This window comes from Rutidosis leptorrhynchoides, chromosome 2, assembly GCF_046630445.1.
Source record: "Rutidosis leptorrhynchoides isolate AG116_Rl617_1_P2 chromosome 2, CSIRO_AGI_Rlap_v1, whole genome shotgun sequence".
NCBI classification, from domain to species: Eukaryota; Viridiplantae; Streptophyta; class Magnoliopsida; order Asterales; family Asteraceae; genus Rutidosis; species Rutidosis leptorrhynchoides.
In genome coordinates, this window is record NC_092334.1 from 583,482,871 (window position 1) to 583,506,396 (window position 23,526).

At 33.1% G+C, this 23,526-nt stretch overlaps 1 protein-coding gene, 1 non-coding gene and 1 pseudogene across 2 annotated transcripts; 2 read left to right on the forward strand and 1 right to left on the reverse strand.

Moving 5' to 3' along the window:
* The first annotated feature begins 2,810 nt into the window (after nt 1-2,810).
* LOC139893264 (actin-related protein 9) lies at nt 2,811-8,720 on the forward strand. The gene is made up of 20 exons (XM_071876416.1): nt 2,811-2,911; nt 3,069-3,141; nt 3,316-3,434; nt 3,929-3,988; nt 4,075-4,143; nt 4,238-4,340; nt 4,465-4,625; nt 4,718-4,838; nt 5,026-5,090; nt 5,514-5,603; nt 5,729-5,779; nt 5,884-6,015; nt 6,140-6,229; nt 6,816-6,886; nt 6,994-7,202; nt 7,723-7,766; nt 7,856-7,905; nt 8,086-8,131; nt 8,302-8,352; nt 8,478-8,720. Exons 1-20 carry the CDS (start codon nt 2,909-2,911, stop codon nt 8,619-8,621), a joined length of 1,752 nt encoding a protein of 583 aa, XP_071732517.1. The 5' UTR covers nt 2,811-2,908; the 3' UTR covers nt 8,622-8,720.
* A 158-nt stretch (nt 8,721-8,878) lies between these two features.
* On the forward strand, nt 8,879-9,006 carry LOC139895407 (U11 spliceosomal RNA). The gene has a single exon (XR_011775859.1). It is a non-coding gene; the product is annotated as a U11 spliceosomal RNA (small nuclear RNA).
* Nucleotides 9,007-9,193: 187 nt separating this feature from the next.
* On the reverse strand, nt 9,194-20,554 carry LOC139889875 (isoleucine N-monooxygenase 2-like; annotated as a pseudogene).
* Between the last annotated feature and the right edge of the window lie 2,972 nt (nt 20,555-23,526).

The window sequence follows — 23,526 nt, forward strand, 5'->3', positions numbered from 1 at the left end:
ATGTGAATGTTGGAGTTAGCTATACAGGGTTGAGGTTGATTCCAAAATATATATAGTTTGAGTTGTGATCAATACTGAGATACGTATACACTGGGTCGTGGATTGATTCAAGATAATATTTATCGATTTATTTCTGTACATCTAACTGTGGACAACTAGTTCTAGGTTACTAACGAGGACAGCTGACTTAATAAACTTAAAACATCAAAATATATTAAAAGTGTTGTAAATATATTTTGAACATACTTTGATATATATGTATATATTGTTATAGGTTCGTGAATCAACCAGTGGCCAAGTCTTACTTCCCGACAAAGTAAAAATCTGTGAAAGTGAGTTATAGTCCCACTTTTAAAATCTAATATTTTTGGGATGAGAATACATGCAGGTTTTATAAATGATTTACAAAATAGACACAAGTACGTGAAACTACATTCTATGGTTGAATTATCGAAATCGAATATGCCCCTTTTTATTAAGTCTGGTAATCTAAGAATTAGGGAACAGACACCCTAATTGACGCGAATCCTAAAGATAGATCTATTGGGCCTAACAAACCCCATCCAAAGTACCGGATGCTTTAGTACTTCGAAATTTATATCATATCCGAAGGGTGCCGGATGCTTTAGTACTTCGAAATTTATATCATATCCGAAGGGTGTCCCGGAATGATGGGGATATTCTTACATATGCATCTTGTTAATGTCGGTTACCAGGTGTTCACCATATGAATGATTTTTATCTCTATGTATGGGATGTGTATTGAAATATGAAATCTTGTGGTCTATTATTATGATTTGATATATATAGGTTAAACCTATAACTCACCAACATTTTTGTTGACGTTTTAAGCATGCTTATTCTCAGGTGATTATTAAGAGCTTCCGCTGTCGCATACTTAAATAAGGACGAGATTTGGAGTCCATGCTTGTATGATATTGTGTAAAAACTGCATTCAAGAAACTTATTTTGTTGTAACATATTTGTATTGTAAACCATTATGTAATGGTCGTGTGTAAACAGGATATTTTAGATTATCATTATTTGATAATCTACGTAAAGCTTTTTAAACCTTTATTGATGAAATAAAGGTTATGGTTTGTTTTAAAATGAATGCAGTCTTTGAAAAACGTCTCATATAGAGGTCAAAACCTCGCAACGAAATCAATTAATATGGAACGTTTTTAATCAATAAGAACGGGACATTTCAAAATAAATATTTAAACCAATAAGTTTAATGTACAGTATCAAACAATTAATACATTGTTACGTTTTCAAGTTATAGTATATATATATGTATCTATATACATATAATTGTTCGCGAATCGTCAAGAATAACCGAAAGGTATTTGAATATATGAAAGTAGTTCAAAAATTTTGAGATTCAGTTTTACAGACTTTGCTTATCGTGTCGAAAATGTTAATCATACAAAGATTAAGTTTAAATTTTGTCAGAAATTTCCGGGTCATCACATTATACAATGAAGAAGAACGTAACACAAGGCGTAGTGGTCGAAACGAAGATGACGTGTATAATTTAACGGTGCAAAAATGGCAAGAACGAGCATGAAAGCCGTGGGGCTACAAGGATGTTTGGGAATTCTTGAAGAGGAAGCCGAAGTGGTATACACCACCTGCAATTGGTGGAAGTGGTGTGCGTAGAAGAAGAGGTTCACAACTTCAACTCGAAGATGAAGACGATGATGTGGTTGGCGAAAACCAGACAGTCAATCTCGGGGAAGATCGGTTAAGCAACCTTCAGGAGCTATTTGGAGTCGATGCGATTCAACGGCCAATGGGAAGAGAACGATCAAAGAAGGTTGCTAAAAAATCTGGTTCGTCTGATGCGGGAACTTCATCATGTGGTACGAACTCTTCAAACTCTTCAAGATTCGACGAGTTGGCTTCGAAATGGTCAGACAATAAGGAAAAAGAAGTGGAGAGGCGAAACAACATTATGGATCAAATTGTAGAGGAAGAACGAACACGATCTGCAATGGAGGTCATAAAATTATTTAAACTTAATTTAGAAGATATCGCCGATCCGAAAGAAAGGAAATCCGCTTTAAAGTTCAAGAAAAAGATGGCCGAGAAATACAAAGATTATATTGAGCTTTCAAGTGACGACGAGTAATTTTTATTATAAACTACGTTTCAAGTTTTAGGAATTTAATAAAGTAATTGTATTAGGATTTTTAAATTATCGTACTTTTTAATTTTTAGGACTTTAATAAATTGTAATGGTTTGCTTTTTATTAATTTAAGTGTGTTTCTATAAATTTTTATTATTTAATATGTATTATTTTTATATAAAAAACAAACAAGTTAAAAAAATAAATCAAACTAAATGAAAAATAAATTAAAATGGTGGGACCAATTTAACTCATCACAAAACCATCACGTCCACCACTACAAACTCCATCACGCCATCACCTTTGCCAAATCAGCACTATACCCCACAAAAACACTCCATCACGCCCCATCACCCCGTCACCACTGTGAATGGTCTAAACATAGTCAATCATACGGAGTATATTTTTAAGTTAGATGCAACCCTTTAAAAACCCAAAACTGAAATTCCAAAATTCATTCGGGAATCATACCCGATCTACATGTCCGCATAAATTGATGAATCAAAATTTTTGTAATGCGATTCGAGTTTTCTTTCAAAAACATGTGCGTGCGTGAAAAATGATCGAGTTAGTGTTTTCTATCCCCGATTCCAACAACTTCTCTCAAAAAAGAGATTTGCGAAAATATATTTATTATCGATTATATTTATATTTATATTTATATTTATATCGTGTTTAAAAAAATCCCCAAAGTTTTCAACGAGATATGTCTAACGTCTAACATATACACTAGATTGCTGCCAGAGCTAGCTCGATTCTGCTAACTGCAATCCTCAATGGTAGAAAGGAAATATATATATATTTTTTTATTAATAATCATCAAGTTCTTATTTTTATCATATAATCTATGGATTTTGATTGATTTGATTTTTAGTTCATTCAATTTTAAGTTTCACTGATCAATCTCAATTTCAATTCCTTGTTAATTGTGTTCAGGATTACACAAAATCAGTGATTCCGCCGCACCTTCTCGGTGACCGTAGCTCTAATCTTGTCGTCATAAATCCAGGTCATTCTTCACCTTTCAAAAACCCTAACACTCAATGTTTATAGCTTATTTATCATCCATAATTAACTTGTTCAAAGTAATTTAAAGTACATGAAATTAAGTATTTGTTTTATTGTATGTTTTTGTGCACTTGAGGTAGACAGTTATAAGTTTTAATTTTTTGATTATATTTAGGGTCTGCGAATATACGAATTGGGCGTGCTCAACAGAATGCCCCTTTTAGTATTCCTCATTGCATTGCGCGTCGTACTACTGGAGCCAATCAATCTCCTAGAAGAAATGTGCAAGATCAGGTAGTCTTTTGTATACGTCTTTAATCGATACACTGATACACAACTGATACAGCTTACTTAAACTTGAAAATAAGCTGAAGATCATGGACTCATGTCATCTGTTAAATGATCAGAGTAATTGACCCGAAATTGTAACACACAAAACAAATTATGTAACAAGCAGGGTACGCGTGCAAAAGCAACGGGTAATTATTCGGGTTACGTGTTATTTGGATTCATCGATTTAGGTCGTATGTATTCAGTATTGTTCTAAGAGATCTGTTATATGGCTAATAAAATGTCGTGTGTAGTTAATCATATGATGTTGTATGTTAATAGTTTACAGTTTTTATGTTAATAAAAATTTCTTTCTTGTTGTGTAACGTGTAGTTGAAACTAGGGTAATTTCAATCACTTAAATATAAGGGATTATTTAATTGGACTAAATGCTTAAGAATGTTGTAAAATCAAGATTAATCAGTCAATTTCACGTAATTTAATGGTGAACTTACCAGATGCTTAATTCTCAAGTTACAACCGCTCAACATGTGGAGAGGGAGAAAGCTTATGATATTGTGAGTTATCTAAAGTTCTCATTCTCTGCTATTATATCTAATTTATCTCGTTGAAGATATATATTTTTTATTTTCCATTTTTGTAGATTGCATCTTTATTAAAGATACCGTTTCTCGATGAAGAGGTGGTAAACAACTCATCTTACCAACGAAAGGTAGGCCGGTTTTATCATTAAAAAAAAGAATGTACTTTCTCATAGTTTAATTTCAAATAAAAAATATCTCAAATTTTGTTCGGTTATTGTGCAGACAGGCCGTGTTGATGTTCTATCTCAACAGAACAGTAGAAAAGAAAGTACCCTCCCGTGGACTGACGTGTTCCAGAAAACTTCAAGTTCATCTGCAGCATTAGGTAATCAAATACAATGTTCCCCTGATCATTTTTTTTTTATTATTATTTTTTTTAATATGAAATTAGCATGCAACTTGACACGCTCCTAATATTCTATAATTTATCGTTACATGTTTGTTTTTAGATGCAACAGAAACTTCATCACATGAAACTAGTGAATCCAAGTATAAAGAATACATATGTGGTGAAGAAGCTATGCGAATATCGCCGACTGAACCGTATTGCTTAAGACGTCCAATACGTAGAGGCCATCTTAATATTTCTCAACATTATTCCATGCAGCAGGTTATATAACTACTCCATTATGTATAAGGAAATAGTTGGCTTTTGTAATTTGAAGACAAATTATTTAACAAACAATTTCGTTTGATATGCAGGTACTTGAAGACCTACAAGCTATTTGGGACTGGATTCTAATTGAGAAGTTACATATTTCTCATAGTGAGAGAAGCATGTATTCTGCTCTTATTGTAGTGCCTGAAACTTTTGACAATCGAGGTAATTATGTTATTGTTTTGAATATAAGACTGGAACTTGAGTTTTTTAATGATGATATTATATGATATTGTTTTCTTTCTTGAATCATATTTGTGGAATTACCATCATGGTCTATTTGACATAATCAGCGTTTGTAGGAGAAAGATGAAATATTACCTCTTAATTATTTATTTTTATTTTATTTCAGAAATCAAGGAAATATTATCTGTAGTGTTACGAGACTTGCGGTTCAGCTCAGCAGTAGTCCACCAGGTGAAGTTACATGTTACAGATATTTTGCTATGTTACATTTCAAGTGCAGATGTCTGTTGCATATTGCATCAGCAGAGAAACTTTAAATAGTACCAATATTTGGTCAATTGTGTTGAAAAAGGAGTTGAAAGTATCTTAGTGCTGTTAATAGAAATACTCGATTTGCAAATGCATACTTGTGAGGCTTTTGATGGTCATAAAAAAAAACTATAAAAAATTAAAATTATTTATTTTGATTAGTGTTAAACAATTACATTCTTACCACTCCCAGTTTGGAACCAGAAATGATCAGAATATTGAACGACTCTTGTTGTGGTTTACACTTTTGGTTAACTCATTACATTTTAAAATCTTCACTTCAAGGCGTATTATCCTTTTTTTTCTTCTTTTCTTTTAATAGTAATTTTTAACCTATGAATGCAGGAAGGTCTCGCTGCTGTTTTTGGAAATGGGTTGTCAACAGCATGTGTTGTGAATATTGGTGGTCAGGTCACTTCGGTTATTTGTGTCGAGGTGGTTTTGATGTGCTTTCTACCTTTTAGATTCTCTTTTAAACTTCATCTTTCACTAAACGGACACAAAATAAAGTAAAGATTTACAGTATCAACAACAATACCTAGTTTTATTTATCTTTTCAGGACGGAGTAGCTCTACCTCATACACAGATCACTTTACGTTTTGGCGGGGAGGTGCGATTATGTTATTCAGAATCTAGTCTCAATCATTTGTGTGTGTGTGTGTATTTTTCCATTTGTTATATTTTTTTTCTTTAATATGTTTGACTTATTGTCAGGATATATCAAGATGTCTTCTATGGACTCAAAGACATCATCAGACATGGCCACCTATTCGAACAGATGCTATTGCAAAGCCGATAGATTTGTTGATGCTGAACACACTCAAAGAATCTTACTGCCAGATTAATGTCAGATCATTTTATGCCTCTACTAACTCTCGTTTATGATACCCCACCATAATCGATTTTTAAAGAAAGCATGAAACTTTTTATCAGGTTCACAAATTTTGGTGTTTATATCTTTTTTGTGCAGGAGGGGGTGGTTGAAGCAGTTGGCGTAGTTCATTCATATGAAGATGGTTTGCCACCTGGATCCCATAAAACAAAGCTAACTGCTCTTAATGTATCAAATATTATCTTCTTCTCTTATCTACATTTACTGCTTATTAGTGTCTAGTTAGAAATAAATGTCCTGCTCATAACTTTTATCGGTTCAAAATGGTAAATGTCAAACCGAATTTGCATTCGGTTTTTGGTTTTACTTATTCGAATTCTCTTCTACGAAACCAGATTTAAAACCAAATTCAATTAATAATTAATTATATTTTAAATTTTAATATAGAAAAACCGATTTTAAAATCAAAAGTCAAATTTAAAATCAATTTGTTAAAGATTATTTTGGTTAAATTCTAATATGAGTTTTTGGGTTTTTCGGTTTTAACCGAAACAGAACCGAATTCGAATTTTGTATTTGGTTTGGTTTTGAAATTGAATAATGTTTTGATATCGGTTTAACATTTTGCCTTAAAAATTTTTAAAATCGAAAAAACCAAAGTAATTGAAACAAATTTAGATTTTATTTGTGCATTTGACTCTGGATGCCTCTTGTATACTTATTATAAACAAGTTTAGATTTTAAAAAATATAACAAAGCTACTACGGCTTGTAACAAGTGGACTGCAAATAATCTTTGTATTCTGTTGGTATAGGTGGCGCCTATGGGTCTTTTTTATCCAACGCTTTTGGTTCCTGACGTCTACCCTCCTCCGCCTCGTTCTTGGTTAGTATCCATCGTCAGTTTTCGTAATATAATAAGTAAATATCAATAAAATAAAAAATTCAATAACCATATGTTAACTGTCATTGTCCAAATATTTGTCTGTCTAGGTTTAAAGATTACGAAGATATGCTAGAAGATACGTGGCATGTCGACTTCCCTAGGAGACCTGATGCACCAGACGTGTATTATCCAGGCATGAGCAATCCGTTACAGATGTGGGATAATAACTATCCTTATGTTATGTCTAATAATCAACAGAAAAAAGAAGAAAATATTGGGCTCGCATTAGCCATCTCAAACAGTATTCTTTCAACAGGTACACAACGTTACCAAACCTGCTAATATGCACTTGTTATATTATTGCTATTTGGTGTGTTCAATATTTGGTTTCAAACCGATTAAGCAGAAAACTGAACTAAAAAAAACCCGAACAAAATCAAACCGAATTTGGATTCGGCTTTCGGTTCGGGTTCGGTCAGGTTTTCTGTTTTACTTTTTCGAATTCAGTTTAACCGAAAACTAAATCCAAAACCGAATCCAATTAATAATATGTTAAATTATTCATATATAGACAAAAAACCGATTATAAAATTAAAAGTTGAAATTATAATCGATTTGTTACGGTTGTTTTGGTTAAATTTTTATTTTTTGGGCTTTTCGATTTTAACCGAAACCGAACCGAATTGAATTCGGTTTGCGGTTCGGCTTTCTGTTTTGAAATTAAATTTGGTTTGGTTTTTCTTTCAAATGTTTAATACCGAACAAACCTGAAGAAACCGAAGTGATGAACCCCTGATTTCTATCATTAGCCTTACTGTTTTTTAACCAACTGATAGGCCGTATAGATCTACAAAGAAAGCTGTTTTGTAGCATGCAACTGGTAAGTTACATACTTTTAATTGAAACCGATTCTATACTCTAGTCTAATGAGCTTATTTATATATGAATGATGAGTTTTGATTTTTGTAGATTGGGGGAGTTGCTTTAACAAACGGTCTTATTTCTGCTGTGGAGGATAGGTATAAAATTATCGCTTTCTATTCTCATGAATATTTTACTCGCTTATATATAATGTTAGATACGCTGACTTTATGGAAAACAATAATAATACCGCCATGTTCATGGTGTGCTAAGATAATATTTGGTTTCATATAAAATCCAAAGTAACTTTTCCATTACATCTCTACTGTGTTTTGCAGAGTAATTAATGCGATCCCCTCAAATGAAGCAATCGATGTTGTTGAGGTCGGTTTTTGGCTATTTGCTTTTCTTAATAGATGGTTAAATTTGTAATTGATTGTAGGGCAAAAGTATACAAAAACCTGTTTCCTTCTTGTTGCTTCTAAATTTTCCCCTCGCAAACAGCCTTTACGTTGCAATTATCTTTTAATACAAAATTCGGATGTGTTAAATAGGTACTGCAATCAAGAACAAATCCGTCATATGTGGCATGGCGAGGTGGAGCTGTAAGTTGATTATATCATCTTTACTTTCCTGTTTATAGTCACAAACTAGAGACGACATTTTCCTATCTTATACTAGTACACGATACACGATAGATTCTTAAACCATTGCCGCATGTTTTGAACAGATATTGGGCGTTATTGATTATGGTCAAGAGGCATGGATACATCGAGAAGACTGGATTCAAAACGGAGTACATGTCGCTGCAGGCAGAAAATACAAGGACTCTTATTATCTTCAAGCACAACCAATGTGTTACATTAATTCCTAGAATTCAAAATGTGTTCATGTGATTGTTAGTGTTAACCTTTTATAAATTTAAACATATTTTATTCATTCAATAAAACTAAATGTTGAATTACAATCAAAGCCTAGGTTTTACATTACTATTTTTTTGTTTTAGTAACAAGGGGTACCAAAAAAAAAGTGTAAATGAAGGTAAAAAGGTTGTCCCACATCGGTGTGTGGTTGTATATATGAAAGGTAAAGGGTGGTATAAGAGAAGAAGGGGGTGGTACATTTGAAAACTAAAAGGGTCAGTTGGCTAAATATGCTACGCTTGCCCATTAAATGGCGAGTGCTGTATGGCTATCAAGACATATGGCTGACATAATTTGTGGACCTTTTAGGGTTGGCTCCCATTGGCCGACCCTCTATACTTTTTAACTAAAGAATTGCAACACGTATTCGTAATATTACTATATAAACTTGTGAAAATTGACACGTATTCGTAATATTACCATGTAAACTTGTGAAAATTGACAGACTTATAATTTATCATAACGGTCTTAACTACAATCCGAATTATTAGGGGACAAAAAAGATTAACCTAATACGACATGATCAGAACCCATAAACTTTTGTATACAGATACGTAGGTAGTCGTGGCTTGGCAAGAGCTACAAGTGGAACTCTGAACGAAAGGTCATCATGATTTTCCACAAGCTCAATCCCTGAACTATTATTATACGGATCAACCTCCCAAGTGAACCCCTGAAGCAATCTGGCTAGCAACATTATAGTGATGGTCGAGCCCAATACGACTGCAGGACAACCACGTTTACCAGTACTAAACGAAAGAATCCTCAGCGAATTATCTGAAAGATTAACGACGACATCATCCCCACTTATATGGCGTTCTGGAACAAACTCCGTCGAATTTGTCCATACGTTTTGATTCCTTCCTAGACCAAGTCGACTAAGCAACACATGACTACCCTTTGGTATGAAGTAACCGGAAACGGTAGTGTCGGTTATTGCAACATGGGGTGGATTGAATGGAGCAAATGGATGCAACCTAAAGGTTTCTTTGAGACATGCTTTTATGTAGTTTAGTTGGGGTAGGTCCCGCTCTTCAACTAGTCGTTCACAGCCTACCACGTTGTCTAGCTCCTCGACTGCTTTTTTTAGGATCTCGGGTTTATTGAGCATCTCTGCCATCACCCATTCTATCGCATTTGAGGGATTATCAATCGTTTCAACCATTAGTTCCTGGATTTTATAAACACATAAAAATGACAAACAATGATCATTATTGATCAATGTTAACTCTTTGTATAACTGATATTTGTACAATTTTAAGGACTTTTATGTGCACATGTGTAAAATACAAAACGCTATTTTCCTGTACCGACAACTGTTGGACTAAAAAAAAAAAGCTTACGGATGACAAAGAAAAGAAAAAGGCTTTGTTAGGAAACAAATATGATATGCAGTAAATGTAGAATAGTTTGGAAGGAAAATTTGCTACTCCGTATTTTCTATTCATATCAATATATCATTATGTCTATAAATAGCCATAAACAAAAACGTAGAAATAAACTAACCATGTAGTCATATACTACCATTTACTCTACTTGATCAACTCTAGGTCAAACCTAAATACTAATTCAAACTACCAATTTCATCTACAAATTAAATAATCAAAACCAGGATTCTTGGACAATAATCTTAAGGCTGTCTTTAAAGTGCAAATAAGTGTATTTTTTAACAACCTTTATATAAAGGTCAACATTAATCCCTTTATACAATACATCATTACACCCTAACGACAACTTTAAGGGATATCGTTAGAAAAATCCGAATTAATATATAGTAACATAATCTTAAATAAATTTTTTTAATACTTATTAAACTAAACTTGTAACTCTGCACATTAACCATAACATAACTGTTTAATCACAACAACGACAAACAAATTGGATGTTCGCATACATTTCAATACATGCATGCATATGAATGGAATTAATTAAGCTGGATTTGTAATTCTTACTACAATCTGAGCTTTGATCTCTTCTGTAGTAAGCTTAGGGTTGTCAAGTTTCACCGGAACATCAAGCAAATCATTTTCTTCTTTTCGAGCATCATTGTTCCACATTTGGATGCGTTCATCAACCAACACGTCTTGATATTTTCGAACACTATGAATGGCAGCCCTTATATTCTTTTCGTGTCCATCTAAATCGATCTTTCCTCTCAACCATGGAAAGTAATCAGAGATACTGAATCCGTAAAGATATTTAAGGATAGTCAAAACAGCTTCAACATGTTCATTTTCTTCCTCTCCTGGCCCTCCATCTTCCAATCCTTTACCAAAGAATCTTGTTCCAAAAATCATATTCCTGATTAAGTTTCCACAATAATGTTGGCTCACCATTCGAATATTAATTAATCCACCACCTCCATTAGTTAGGGTATTATCTTTTGTTTGCTGTATCATATTGTATATGTACCTTGTTAGAATGAGTCAACAAAAAGGTCAACTTACCATTTTAGGTAAGTTGACTTTGGGATCAGAAGTGTCCACTTCATCATATCCCAATTTGGAAGGTCACATGCCTGCTCAAATGTAAACAAGTAAACGGCTACAAACAGGCTGCTCAGCAACAGTTTTCCATTTGTGTAATGGTGGTTCCAAAAGTTTTAGTGGAGCCTAACCATATTTAGAAATAGCCGTTGTAACACTTGGGATATAAAAGCAACACATAGCAGATTGCTAAACAACAATTGTATCAATTCAAGTTATATATCAAACTGATCAATACATTCATAAATCTTTAATTCTTGACATGGTATCAGAGCTAACGGTATCGATCCGGTGATCAAGATACTCGTTTTTTATGTCTCAATCATCTACCAAAAACATAGCTACCATGTCTAAGATTGACGGTAGCCTAGAAAACCAAGCTGCCATGTCAATCTTAGACGGCAGTCTAAAATACAATGAACGGAGTTACCTGGACGTGCTCTGTCAACCTTCAACCATTACCAGAACAGAAACCGCCTTCATAAACCATCATAGACCACCACAACAGCTAAGCTGTGTTTATTGTGGTGTGTTACATCACACAATCATCCAGTGTTTTAAGTTAATTGGTTACCCCAAATGGTGGAGAAAGCAGAAACCGGGCAAAGTGGTAACGACGGCAACAGAAGCAGCCGGCGGCCACCATCAGGTTACCGACAACGGCGGCAACTCAAAACCCAACAATCGGTCAACTCAGAAAGCAACAAGAGGTAATTCAAACCCCAATTTATTGTTTCAATCTCATAAACCGATCGAAAGGGTGAGGGAAAAACCCTCAAACCCTGAGGTCGCAGAAAATAATCGGCCAAAGCAAGAAAATTAAAATTAAAATCGATAGAAGCAACCTGGGTAAACCCTAATCGCTTCGCAAGAAGATCAAAGTTAAAATCAATAGATTATGAAGCAACAAGGGTAAACCCTAATCGCTTCCATTGCCTTCAAGATACAATTGAAAAAGAAAATTTAAGATCTATATCTGGATCTTTGCAAATGGCAGATGACATAGAAAGAAGTGATATGAGCTGTAAAGTAAAACACTCTGTCCATGTGAAAAACTCAAAAGACCCTTTAAGTAATCAAGAGCTAAATGACCCTTTAAGAAAGCAGAGGTCAAAAGGGTCGTATGATTTTTTGAGTTATAAGGAATCACAAATTTGTTTTGAAAATAATAAATCTGTTAATGAAAGTGAAATCTCAAATAATGGTTTTAAGTCTAATTTTTCTATGGCAAATGGACCAAGAAATGGCCCAACTGAAATTAACACTTTTAAAAAAGGCAGTAGTTCAAGTATAGAATCTACATGTACATGTCCTTTTAATATTAAACCTTTAAATTTAAAAAATAAAAGCTTTTGTGGAAAAGTTAATGTTGTCACAAACAACAAAAAAAGTGATGAATGGATTTTTGACTGTGGTGCTACTCACACCATGACCTTTAAAAAATCGGATTTTTGTTCCGAATCAAAACCTCGGGTAAATAATATTCAAACGGCTGACGGGGACATTGTACAAGTAGAAAGGGGAGGAAAAATCGAAATTACTCCAACTATGAAATTATCCAACTGTTTATATATTCCAACCCTGTCTCATAAGTTATTATCCGTTAGTCACGTTACAAAAGAATTAAATTGTTCCATTTTATTACACCCCACTTTCTGTATCCTTCAAGATATCAGAACTGGGGTAATTATTGGGCGTGGTACCGAACGGGGCGGGTTGTACTATGTGAACGAAGTAACCCAACAAGGTACCGTGATGCTTGCTCACGGAACACCTACGAGGGAAGCTTGGTTATGGCATAGGAGGTTGGGTCACCCATCTGCCGGATACTTACATGCTTTATTTCCAAGTCTTTTTTCATCAAATGTTACTTTAAATTGTGAAACTTGCATTTTGGCCAAGAGCCACCGGAGTACTTTTAAACCAAGTGATACAAGGAAAGATGTACCGTTTGCTTTAATCCACTCGGATGTTTGGGGTCTTGCACCGGTTAATGGGGGAAAGAATTTTCGATACTTTGTCTTATTCATTGATGATCATTCACGTATGACATGGATTTATTTTCTGACTCACAAATCTGAAGTGTTTGAGAAGTTTTCCCATTTTTACAAAATGATACAAACTCAATTTAACAAAAATATACAAATTTTGAGATCCGATAATGGGGGTGAATTTGTCAATACTTCAATGAAACATTTTTGCGAAGAAAGCGGGATTATTCACCAAACATCGTGTGCTCACACCCCCGAACAAAATGGAGTAGCCGAACGGAAAAACCGACTACTCTTAGAAATGACAAGAGCTTTATTAATTGAATCAAAAGTTCCAAAAAGTTTTTGGCCTGAAGCTCTTGCTTCCGCCACCTACCTTATTAACCGGCTACCTACTAAAGTTTTGGGCACAAAAACTCCGAAAGATACTCTTTCTCAATTTCATACTCTTCCAACCTCATTTAGCATTGAACCTCGAATATTTGGGTGCTCGGTTTTTGTTCACATTCCGAAAAATGAACGCACCAAACTAGATCCATGTGCGGAAAAATGTGTCATGGTGGGCTATGGAATTAACCAAAAAGGGTACAGATGTTATAGCCCTAAAAGACGTCATGTTTTTACTACAATGAACTGTGACTTTGTCGAAACCGAATATTTTTATGATACCCAACTCACGAGTGAGGGGGAGAAGGATAATGACACTCTCAGTTGGATGACATGGGCTCCACCTCAAATACCTCAAACACAAAACCATGAACCACCTCAAATACCTCAAACACAAAACCATGTACCACCTCAAACACAAGAGCCCGAGCCAACACAAAACACACAAAACCATGAACCACCTCAAACACAAGAGCCCGAGCCAACACAAAACCCCGAACCTATACAAACTTCAACACTAAACTCCGAGCCAACACAAGACCATGAACCTACAGAAACTATCCCACCGAACCATGAGATTACTGAAACCTCCTCGAACAATGAACATCAAACCCATGATGAACAAAATGACACAAATTCTGATGAAACCACCCAACGATATGTCCTACCTCAAAGAATCAATAGAGGTGTCCCACCAAAACGATATTCTCTAGAGAAAGCAGCGCAAAGATCTAGATATCCTATGGCTAATATAGCACAAGGAAATCTGTCAAAAGAAGCTCAAAAATTTAATTCCGCAATTTACTCTGAAAATATTCCAACTTCTGTTGAACAAGCGTTAAAATCAAAAAACTGGAAAAAAGCAATGGAAGTGGAAATGGAAGCTTTGAATGATAATGACACTTGGGAAAAATGTGTCATACCTCAAGGAAAAAAACCAGTAGGAAATCGATGGGTGTTTACGATTAAATACAAACCAGATGGTACCATTTAAAGATACAAAGCTCGGCTAGTTGCCAAGGGATATACTCAGACATACGGGATTGATTACTCAGAAACTTTTTCACCAGTCGCAAAGATTGATACCATTAGAGTTCTTTTTTCTATCGCTGCAAATGAAGATTGGCCACTTCACCAATTTGATGTGAAGAATGCTTTTCTACATGGCGAATTAAAGGAAGAGGTCTATATGGAAGCACCACCAGGATTCAGTGACAACTTCAAAAACAGGGAAGTTTGTCGACTTAAAAAGGCTTTATATGGGTTAAAACAATCCTTACGGGCTTGGTTTGGGAGATTTACTTTATTTATGAAAAAATACGATTTCAAACAAAGTAACTCGGATCATACTCTATTCTTTAAACGAAGAGGAAATTTGATTACATGTTTAATCATCTATGTTGATGATATGATAATAACAGGAAATGATAAACAGGAAATTTCTAACTTAAAAGTAAACTTATTTAAAGAATTTGAAATGAAAGACTTGGGCAGACTTAAATATTTTTTGGGGATTGAGGTGTTACGATCCCAACAGGGAATATTTATCTGTCAAAAGAAGTGTGTTCTTGATTTTCTTGCAGAAACAGGTATGATTGATTGCAAACCAGCTGATACTCCGATGATTCCAAACCAGAAGCTATATATGAAAGATGAAGCTGATCTTGCTGATAAAGGGCAATACCAAAGGATGGTGGGAAAACTCATCTATCTTGCTCATACTCGACCTGATATAGCACATGCAATTGGAGTTGTGATTCAATTCATGCATCAACCACATGTTCACCATATGGAAGCCGTAATGAGAATCATCAGATATTTGAAGAAAACAGCGGATCATGGAGTTGTTGAAAGGACCCGTTCATATACATTATAAACGATTCACAATAGTTGATTACATTGCGAGGTATTTGACCTCTATATGATACATTTTACAAACATTGCATTCGTTTTTAAAAGACAATCTTTCTTTACATCAAAAATTGACAGGCATGCATTCCATTTCATAATATCCACTATCCAACTATAAATTGATTTAATAATAATCTTTGATGAACTCAATGACTCGAATGCAACGTTCTTCGAAATATGCTATGAAAGACTCCAAGTAATATCTTTAAAATGAGCAAATGCACAGCGGAAGATTTCTTTAACACCTGAGAATAAACATGCTTTAAAGTGTCAACCAAAAGGTTGGTGAGTTCATTAGTTTATCATAATCATTTATTTCTATCATTTTAATAGACCACAAGAATTTCATTTCCAGTTCTCATAAATATACGTCCCATGCATAGAGACAAAAAATAATCATTCATATGGTGAACACCTGGTAACCGACATTAACTAGATACATATAAGAATATCCCCTATCATTCCGGGATCCTCCTTCGGACATGATATAATTTCGAAGTACTAAAGCATCCGGTACTTTGGATGGGGTTTGTTAGGCCCAATAGATCTATCTTTAGGATTCGCGTCAATTAGGGTGTCTGTTCCCTAATTCTTAGATTACCAGACTTTAATAAAAAGGGGCATATTCGATTTCGATAATTCAACCATAGAATGTAGTTTCAATTACTTGTGTCTATTTCGTCAAACATTTATAAAAGCGCATGTATTCTCAGTCCCAAAAATATAAAGGGTAAAAAGGTAAATGAAACTCACCATACTGTATTTCGTAGTAAAAATACATATAACATCATTGAACAAGTGCAAGGTTGGTCTCGGATTCACGAACCTAAATTAATTATATATATTTATGTGTTGGTCAATATTTGTCTAACAAATTAGGTCAAGTCATAGTGTACCACAATCCTAATGCTCGAGACTAATATGCAAAAGTCAACAAAAGTAAATTTGACTCAAAATAATTTCCAAAAATCTATACATGATTAATATATAGTTTAAATATCGTCATTTTATATTTTTAAATATTTTTAAAAGATTTATTAGAGTAAATAATATAATTTATTTATTAATAAATAAAATTTTATATTATATTTATATAATAAAATATACTTTTATATATATTAAGTAATAAAATTTATAGGGTTAATTTAATATTATAAAGATAATATGATAGGTATTATTAAAGTAAGTTATTACACGTAGTAAAATATGTTTGTATCAAATATTTATTTGATAAAATAATATCTATAATGATAGTAAGTAAAAGTTGTATTATTTTGTAATAATAATTATTATTATAAAAATATTAATATTTATAATTACTAAGATGACATTATGATAAAACGATAATTCTAATTATGATAACTTTAATATTTACGATAATTTTTAATATTATCTTTAAAATAATAATTCTATTTAAAATAATAATAATAATAATGATATTTTATAGTAACAATGACATTTCTATTAAAATGATAATTTTTGTTAAAATGATAGTTTTAATACTAACGATAATTTTAATAATAATAGTAATGATAAAAATAATAAGAACGATAATTTTATCTAAATCAATATCTTATAATATTTTAATTTCATCATGATACTCTTATCCATTATTTCCTAATCGTTTTGTTTAATAGCTTTTAATCGTCTTTTATATCGTGTTCGTAATAATGATAATAATAGTAATCAAAATAATTAGGTGTTACAAATATTTGTTTTAATTACACTAATATTAATAATGATAGTTACTATAACATTATTAACGATAATACTAATAATTATCTTAATGATAATATAGTAATAATAATAATAACAATAACAATAACCATTTTTAAATAATGATATATATATTAATAATGATAATAATAATAATAATACTAATAATAATAATAATAATTGGATAATAATAATAATAATACTAATTATAACTTTAACGATAATAACGATAGTAATAATAAAAAAATAACAATTTTTAATGATAAATCCTTTTATTGATAAAGATAATAATAATAATAATAAGATAAAACTAGAACGACGATAATAACGACGATAATAATAATCATTTTTAATAATAATACAAAAATTCGATGGACTATAACTTCAAATCCGTTCATCGAAATCATTCGATATCTAAATGAAAAGTTCTTAATTTTTCGCTAGCTTTCCAACGACATGCATATCTTATACCTTATCTCAGTTGCATATATAACTAATTCAGGATTCAACATAACCAAACTAAAGGCAATATCAAAAGTACAAACATGCATAATCCTATATACTCGAGCACTAGTCAGGGATACACTATTAGTATGTAAAAGTTAAATTATGAGTACTCACGTATCAATATTGAGATTCAATATTGCAGGAAAGGTACGTAGACGCAACGGAGATGATAAACACTATATTGATCTCACGAGCATACCCATGAACCATACCCAATCACCTCCATAGCTATAACCCATAATTTCCTTAATCCAATCCCACTCAAAAAACAATTTCGAAATCACTAGGACAGCACTCTGACGTAATATTTTATGTATACTAATAATATCTTGAAATAATACTGAGTAAATATATATATGTAAATCGATTGAGAGAGTTTAGAGAAAAATATTTTCAAGTTTCTTATGAAATAATGAAACCTATTGAATTCTATTTATAATAGATTTTTGAATTATTAAAGTGAATTATTAAAGTATGAATTATTAAAGTGAATTATTAAAGTATGAATTATTAAAGTGAATTATTAAAGTATGAATTATTAAAGTGAATTATTAAAGTATGAATTATTAAAGTGAATTATTAAAGTTAAAATAAATTAAAAATAAAGTAAAGGTAAAGTTTAAGTATAGTAAAAGTATAAAACTATGTACGTATAATACGCGTATAAATATATATAATATTAATTTAAATCGTTATATATATTTAATAAAATAAAATATAAATATCGTTATCTTTATCATACTGGTTAAGTAATGAGTTGTCAAAAGTGGTTCTAGATATTTATAAAAGTTATATACGTTTTAATAATAAAGTTCTTTTTAAACTGAAAACGTTTTTGTACGTTTGAAACTAAATCAAATAAATATAATAATTTTGTTTTCCAAAACCAAATATATTTTTAAGAATCATTTTGTTTAAAGGTTAAAATAATAGAAATCGTTATATCATAAAATGTTTTAGAAAAGTAGAATCATATATATTCATAATAGGTTTCAAGTTTTTAAATTACAGTTTGTTGGTGAAGCATGGGATAAAGTTCAAAGGTTAAATAAACATATGAAATCATCTTAATGAAAAATGTCGAGTTACATAACTTGTCGATATCCAACATCTAAGTTATTTACACTTCACGTTCTTACTTATAAATCACTTTACCATTTTCCGAATGTTGTCAAAAAGAATAGATTTCTTAAATCACAGTGGACCTCATAACATAGACCCGTAATCATATCATAATGTATCTGATAAATCAATCATTTGATATTATCTTCTAATTCCATCGATAAACATATTGAAACAAATACGTTCATGTAAAGTATTATACGTTTAATACTTTATTAATATTCTCAAGTTATAATATATATACATATATATACATATTTATTTATATATAACGGTTCGTGAATCGTCGGAATTTGGTCGAGGTTATAATGAATGTATGAACACAATTTAAAATTCTTGAGATTTAACTTAACAAACTTTGCTTATCGTGTCGGAATAATATAAAGATAAAGTTTAAATTTGGTTGGAAATTTCCGGGTTGTCACAGTTGTTTTCAAGAAAAATGGGCATCTAAGAACTCAAATATATACAGATGCAAGTTGGGCTGGAGAAAAAGGGGATAGAAGATCTACATCCGGATTCTTTACAATAGTCGGAGGTAATTTAGTTGCATGGAAAAGCAAGAAACAAAAGGTTGTTTCTCTATCAAGTGCAGAATCAGAGTTTAGAGGGATAGCCAAAGGAGTTGTAGAAGCATTGTGGACCCGAAAACTACTAACAGAGATCGGATTTCCACCAGAAGATAGCATTCAGATATTATGTGACAACGAAGCAGCCATTGCCATATCAGAAAATCCAGTTCAACATGACCGAACCAAACATGTGGAAGTTGATCGACATTTTATTAGACAAAAATTAGATGATGAAATCATTTCCCTTCCATCAATCAGATCCGAAGATCAGCTAGCTGACATCCTCACCAAATCTGTCAACGGAAGACCCTTCAGCGAAGTTCTTGACAAGTTGAATATTGGAAACCCCACTATTCAACTTGAGGGAGAGTGTTAGAATGAGTCAACAAAAAAGGTCAACTTACCATTTTAGGTAAGTTGACTTTGGGATCAGAAGTGTCCACTTCATCATATCCCAATTTGGAAGGTCACACGCCTGCTCAAATGTAAACAAGTAAACGGCTACAAACAGGCTGCTCAGCAACAGTTTTCCATTTGTGTAATGGTGGTTCCAAAAGTCTTAGTGGAGCCTAACCATATTTAGAAATAGCCGTTGTTACACTTAGGATATAAAAGCAACACATAGCAGATTGCTAAACAACAATTGTATCAATTCAAGTTATATATCAAACTGATCAATACATTCATAAATCTTTAATTCTTGACATACCTAAGCAAGTGATACGCTTCTTCATCTCGTGTTGGTTGTAACCATTTGTATATTGGTGACGAGAAGATATTTTGATTAAGAATTTTTCTCATCTTCTTCCATTGATCCCCAAAAGGGGACATTGCCGTTGAGCGATACCCATCACTCATCAAACAAGCTGACAACATTTCAGGTCTCGAAGCAAAGTTGGTGCCTTGCTTTTTCAGGAATCCGCATGCAATGTCTGGAGACGAGACTGCAATCACATGGGTTGATGGTCCTAGTCGGATACAAAGGATTTTGGTGTTAAAATGGTCCATGAGCCTATGGATCCACTTGAAAGTTGGTCGATTTAGGAGCATTTGAATGCTACAACCGAAAAACGGTAATGGAGTTGGACCAGGTGGTAATGGCGGCCGATGTTTACTTGAATGTGTTCTTATAAAGATGCCAGAAAGATATAAGTATGATCGCAATGCCGATGATCATGTCTAGAAAATTCATATTTATACTGAAAAAGTTTCTTTGCATGAAGTCTGATTATATTTTGTGGTATAAACAACGATGATATATAAAAGATATTGAGAACGCCCTTTATATATAGTATAAATAATTTGGTTATGTAACTTAAACATGAAACAAATGAAGACATTGATATTTCTTAATTTATTACGAAAATTGCAAATCAAAACCATTTGAAAGAAATAGTCCTTTATATATAGCATAAATAATTAAATTGGTTGCGTAACTTCAACATGAAACAAATTAAGACATTGATATTTCTTAATTTATTACGAAAGTTGCAAATCAAAACTATTTGAAAAAACCATTTTTCTAGTTTAATTACAAATAACCGTATTCTGAAATGGGACTTAGAAAAGATTAGAAATTAATTTGTTTGTTATAGCTATTTTGAAATTCTTTTAAGCATAAACATGTTTGAAATGGTGGCTTCAGTGTTATATGATAAATTTTACTATGGTATATATATAGAGTAGAAAATTAACTTGTTGGCTAAAGCTATATCAGGTTCTTTCAAGCCTACACATGTTGAAATGTGTAAATAGAAATTAGTAAATTTAACTTGTTGGCTAGTATATAGCTATACCAACTTCTTTTTGTTGGTGATTAAAAGTATAGAAAACGTATAGAAAACGATATCCTTAATTTTTAACATCTTCACAAACTTATAATAATTAATCAAATTAAGCGGAAGCATTTTAAAAGTAACACACTAAAATGGATCAAAGTGCGTTATTATACATATAATAAAATAAATACATTGAAATTGTGAAAACTATATTCTTTTAAGTTCAGGTTCAAACATCCGAACTCCATAAATTGTTCCGATCAACCATCCAACCGTTCAATCAATATCTCAGGTTCAAACATACACTTCGCATCTATGTGATTTACTTTGTTTTGTATAATCAGATCTGTTCTCCACTCGAATGCGTATCACTTTTAAAATAGTAATCGTTCGATTAGAAGTATTATATTCTCATAAAGTCGTTCAGATCTACGGTGTCGCCGGAGCAAATTTGTAATCGGCGGTTAATGGCGTCTTAACTTCGGTTGCTATTTTCTAGATCTGAAATCTCAACAGCCATTTTTTCAGATCTGAATCATACTTTCGGTTCACTGCCACTAATCCCGATTTGATTTCGTTCAATTATAAACGTTCTGTTTAAATTTTAAACTAGCTCTAATTTCTATCTTCAACCACCACCTTCAACACCCACTCACCACCCATCTCCTCCGCCCTATTTTCTGGTGGTCGATGATGTAATCTCCATGTCGAAGCCAGACGGCTTTTCGTTCTCAAAGTCGAGTGATATTCGTGTTACTTCGTTCTTGATCTTCAATTTTCCGGAGACATGGTCTCGTCATGATTGCCGGAGAATTTTCGAGAAATACGGGACACTTAAAGACGTGTACTTTGCACGTAAGAGATTGTCGAGTGGTCAACGCTTCGGGTATGTTCGTTTTGAAGGCATTTCGGATATTGATTCTTTTGCAAGAGTGTTAAACACTATTCAAGTCAATGGTAGATGGATTCGTGCTTACAAAGCGTTGGAGAGGAATGATGTTAAGCATTCGTCTAGTAAAACTCAAGATTCCAAATTAAATATCGACGGTTTTGAAGACTTCCCTCCGCCCCCTGGAATCTGGGATCTTCGAAAACATCAAGATGGGATGGGAAGAGCTTTGCACAATCACTTGCAAGTTCTAACCATTCCCCCAAAGTTTCGCAGATTACTAACCCTAATCACATTGAGATAAAAGTCGGAGGTAAATGGATTGTTTTCGACTTACCTGATTCAATAAGCAATCATAACCTTGTTTTTAGCTTCAACAAGGACCGGCTATCTTGGACTCTGGTTGAAGTAAACAAGCTTAAAGTCGACATCGCTGATGGAGGTTTCCAATCGGAACCGGCCATTGTTAAATCTGTGGGTAATAACGAACTTTCGGGGGAGGGAAAGAAATCGACAAGTGAGAAATCAGAATCAGTATACAAGGATGAGTTTAATCGATTCACTGTTGAGAAAAACAAAGAAACCCCAGTGGATGAACAAAGTAACTGGGTATGTAACATCCTGCATTTTTTCGTTAAATTATTTTAACGCCCGTCTTTTTATTTTAATAATATCCTTCGTATCTATATTCGTATCCTCCGTTAGCTAACATTCTTAATATTTTCGTTATCAGATTATAACGTCTCCCATACTCTCGTGTAATTCAAATAATTTGTTCGGTTAATTCCCGCACCCGACAACAAACTTGAGGGACTAAACTTGCCAAGAGACTAAACTCTTGACTAGGTCAACTAGTCAAGGTATCCTCCCCACCATTCATTCACCACCACCACCATCTTCATACTTTCACTTTTCTCTCTAATCTTCTCAACACAAAATCATCATCTAAATTCAGTTGTAAGAACCGAATATTTATCTTGTATACTTGTGTATTATGGTGTTCAAGGGTGTGGGTTTTATTGTATATAAATTAAAATGCAAAAGAAACTGTTTCAGTAGGATCGCGCGCCGCGCGGGTTTGGGGCGCGCCTCGCCATTTGGCGCTGACAGAATCCTTTGTTTTAATTGGTTTAAATGAAGGGTATTTGGGTAATTTCACTTGGGGCCGGATTTGTGAACCATATTAGCTGGTTTGGATCAGTTTTGGATCATTTTCACATCCATTCATCACTCCCAACTATCTAGAGAGAGAGAGAGAGATTCTAGAGAGAGATTTGGGCTTTTGGAGAAGAAGGAGGCCGTTTGGATCAAAAGCTCGGGTTCTAAAGTTGTTCCTCTCGTTCTTGGCAACGCGGTGATAGTATTGGTAAGCTCAAACTCCGAATTTCATCTATTTGATTTGATATTCAAGTTAGGGTTTGAGTTAGTTTGATGAAAAACCCTTTTAGATGATGAAATGGGTTTAGTGATGCTAGTAATTGGGTTTATTGTTAATTG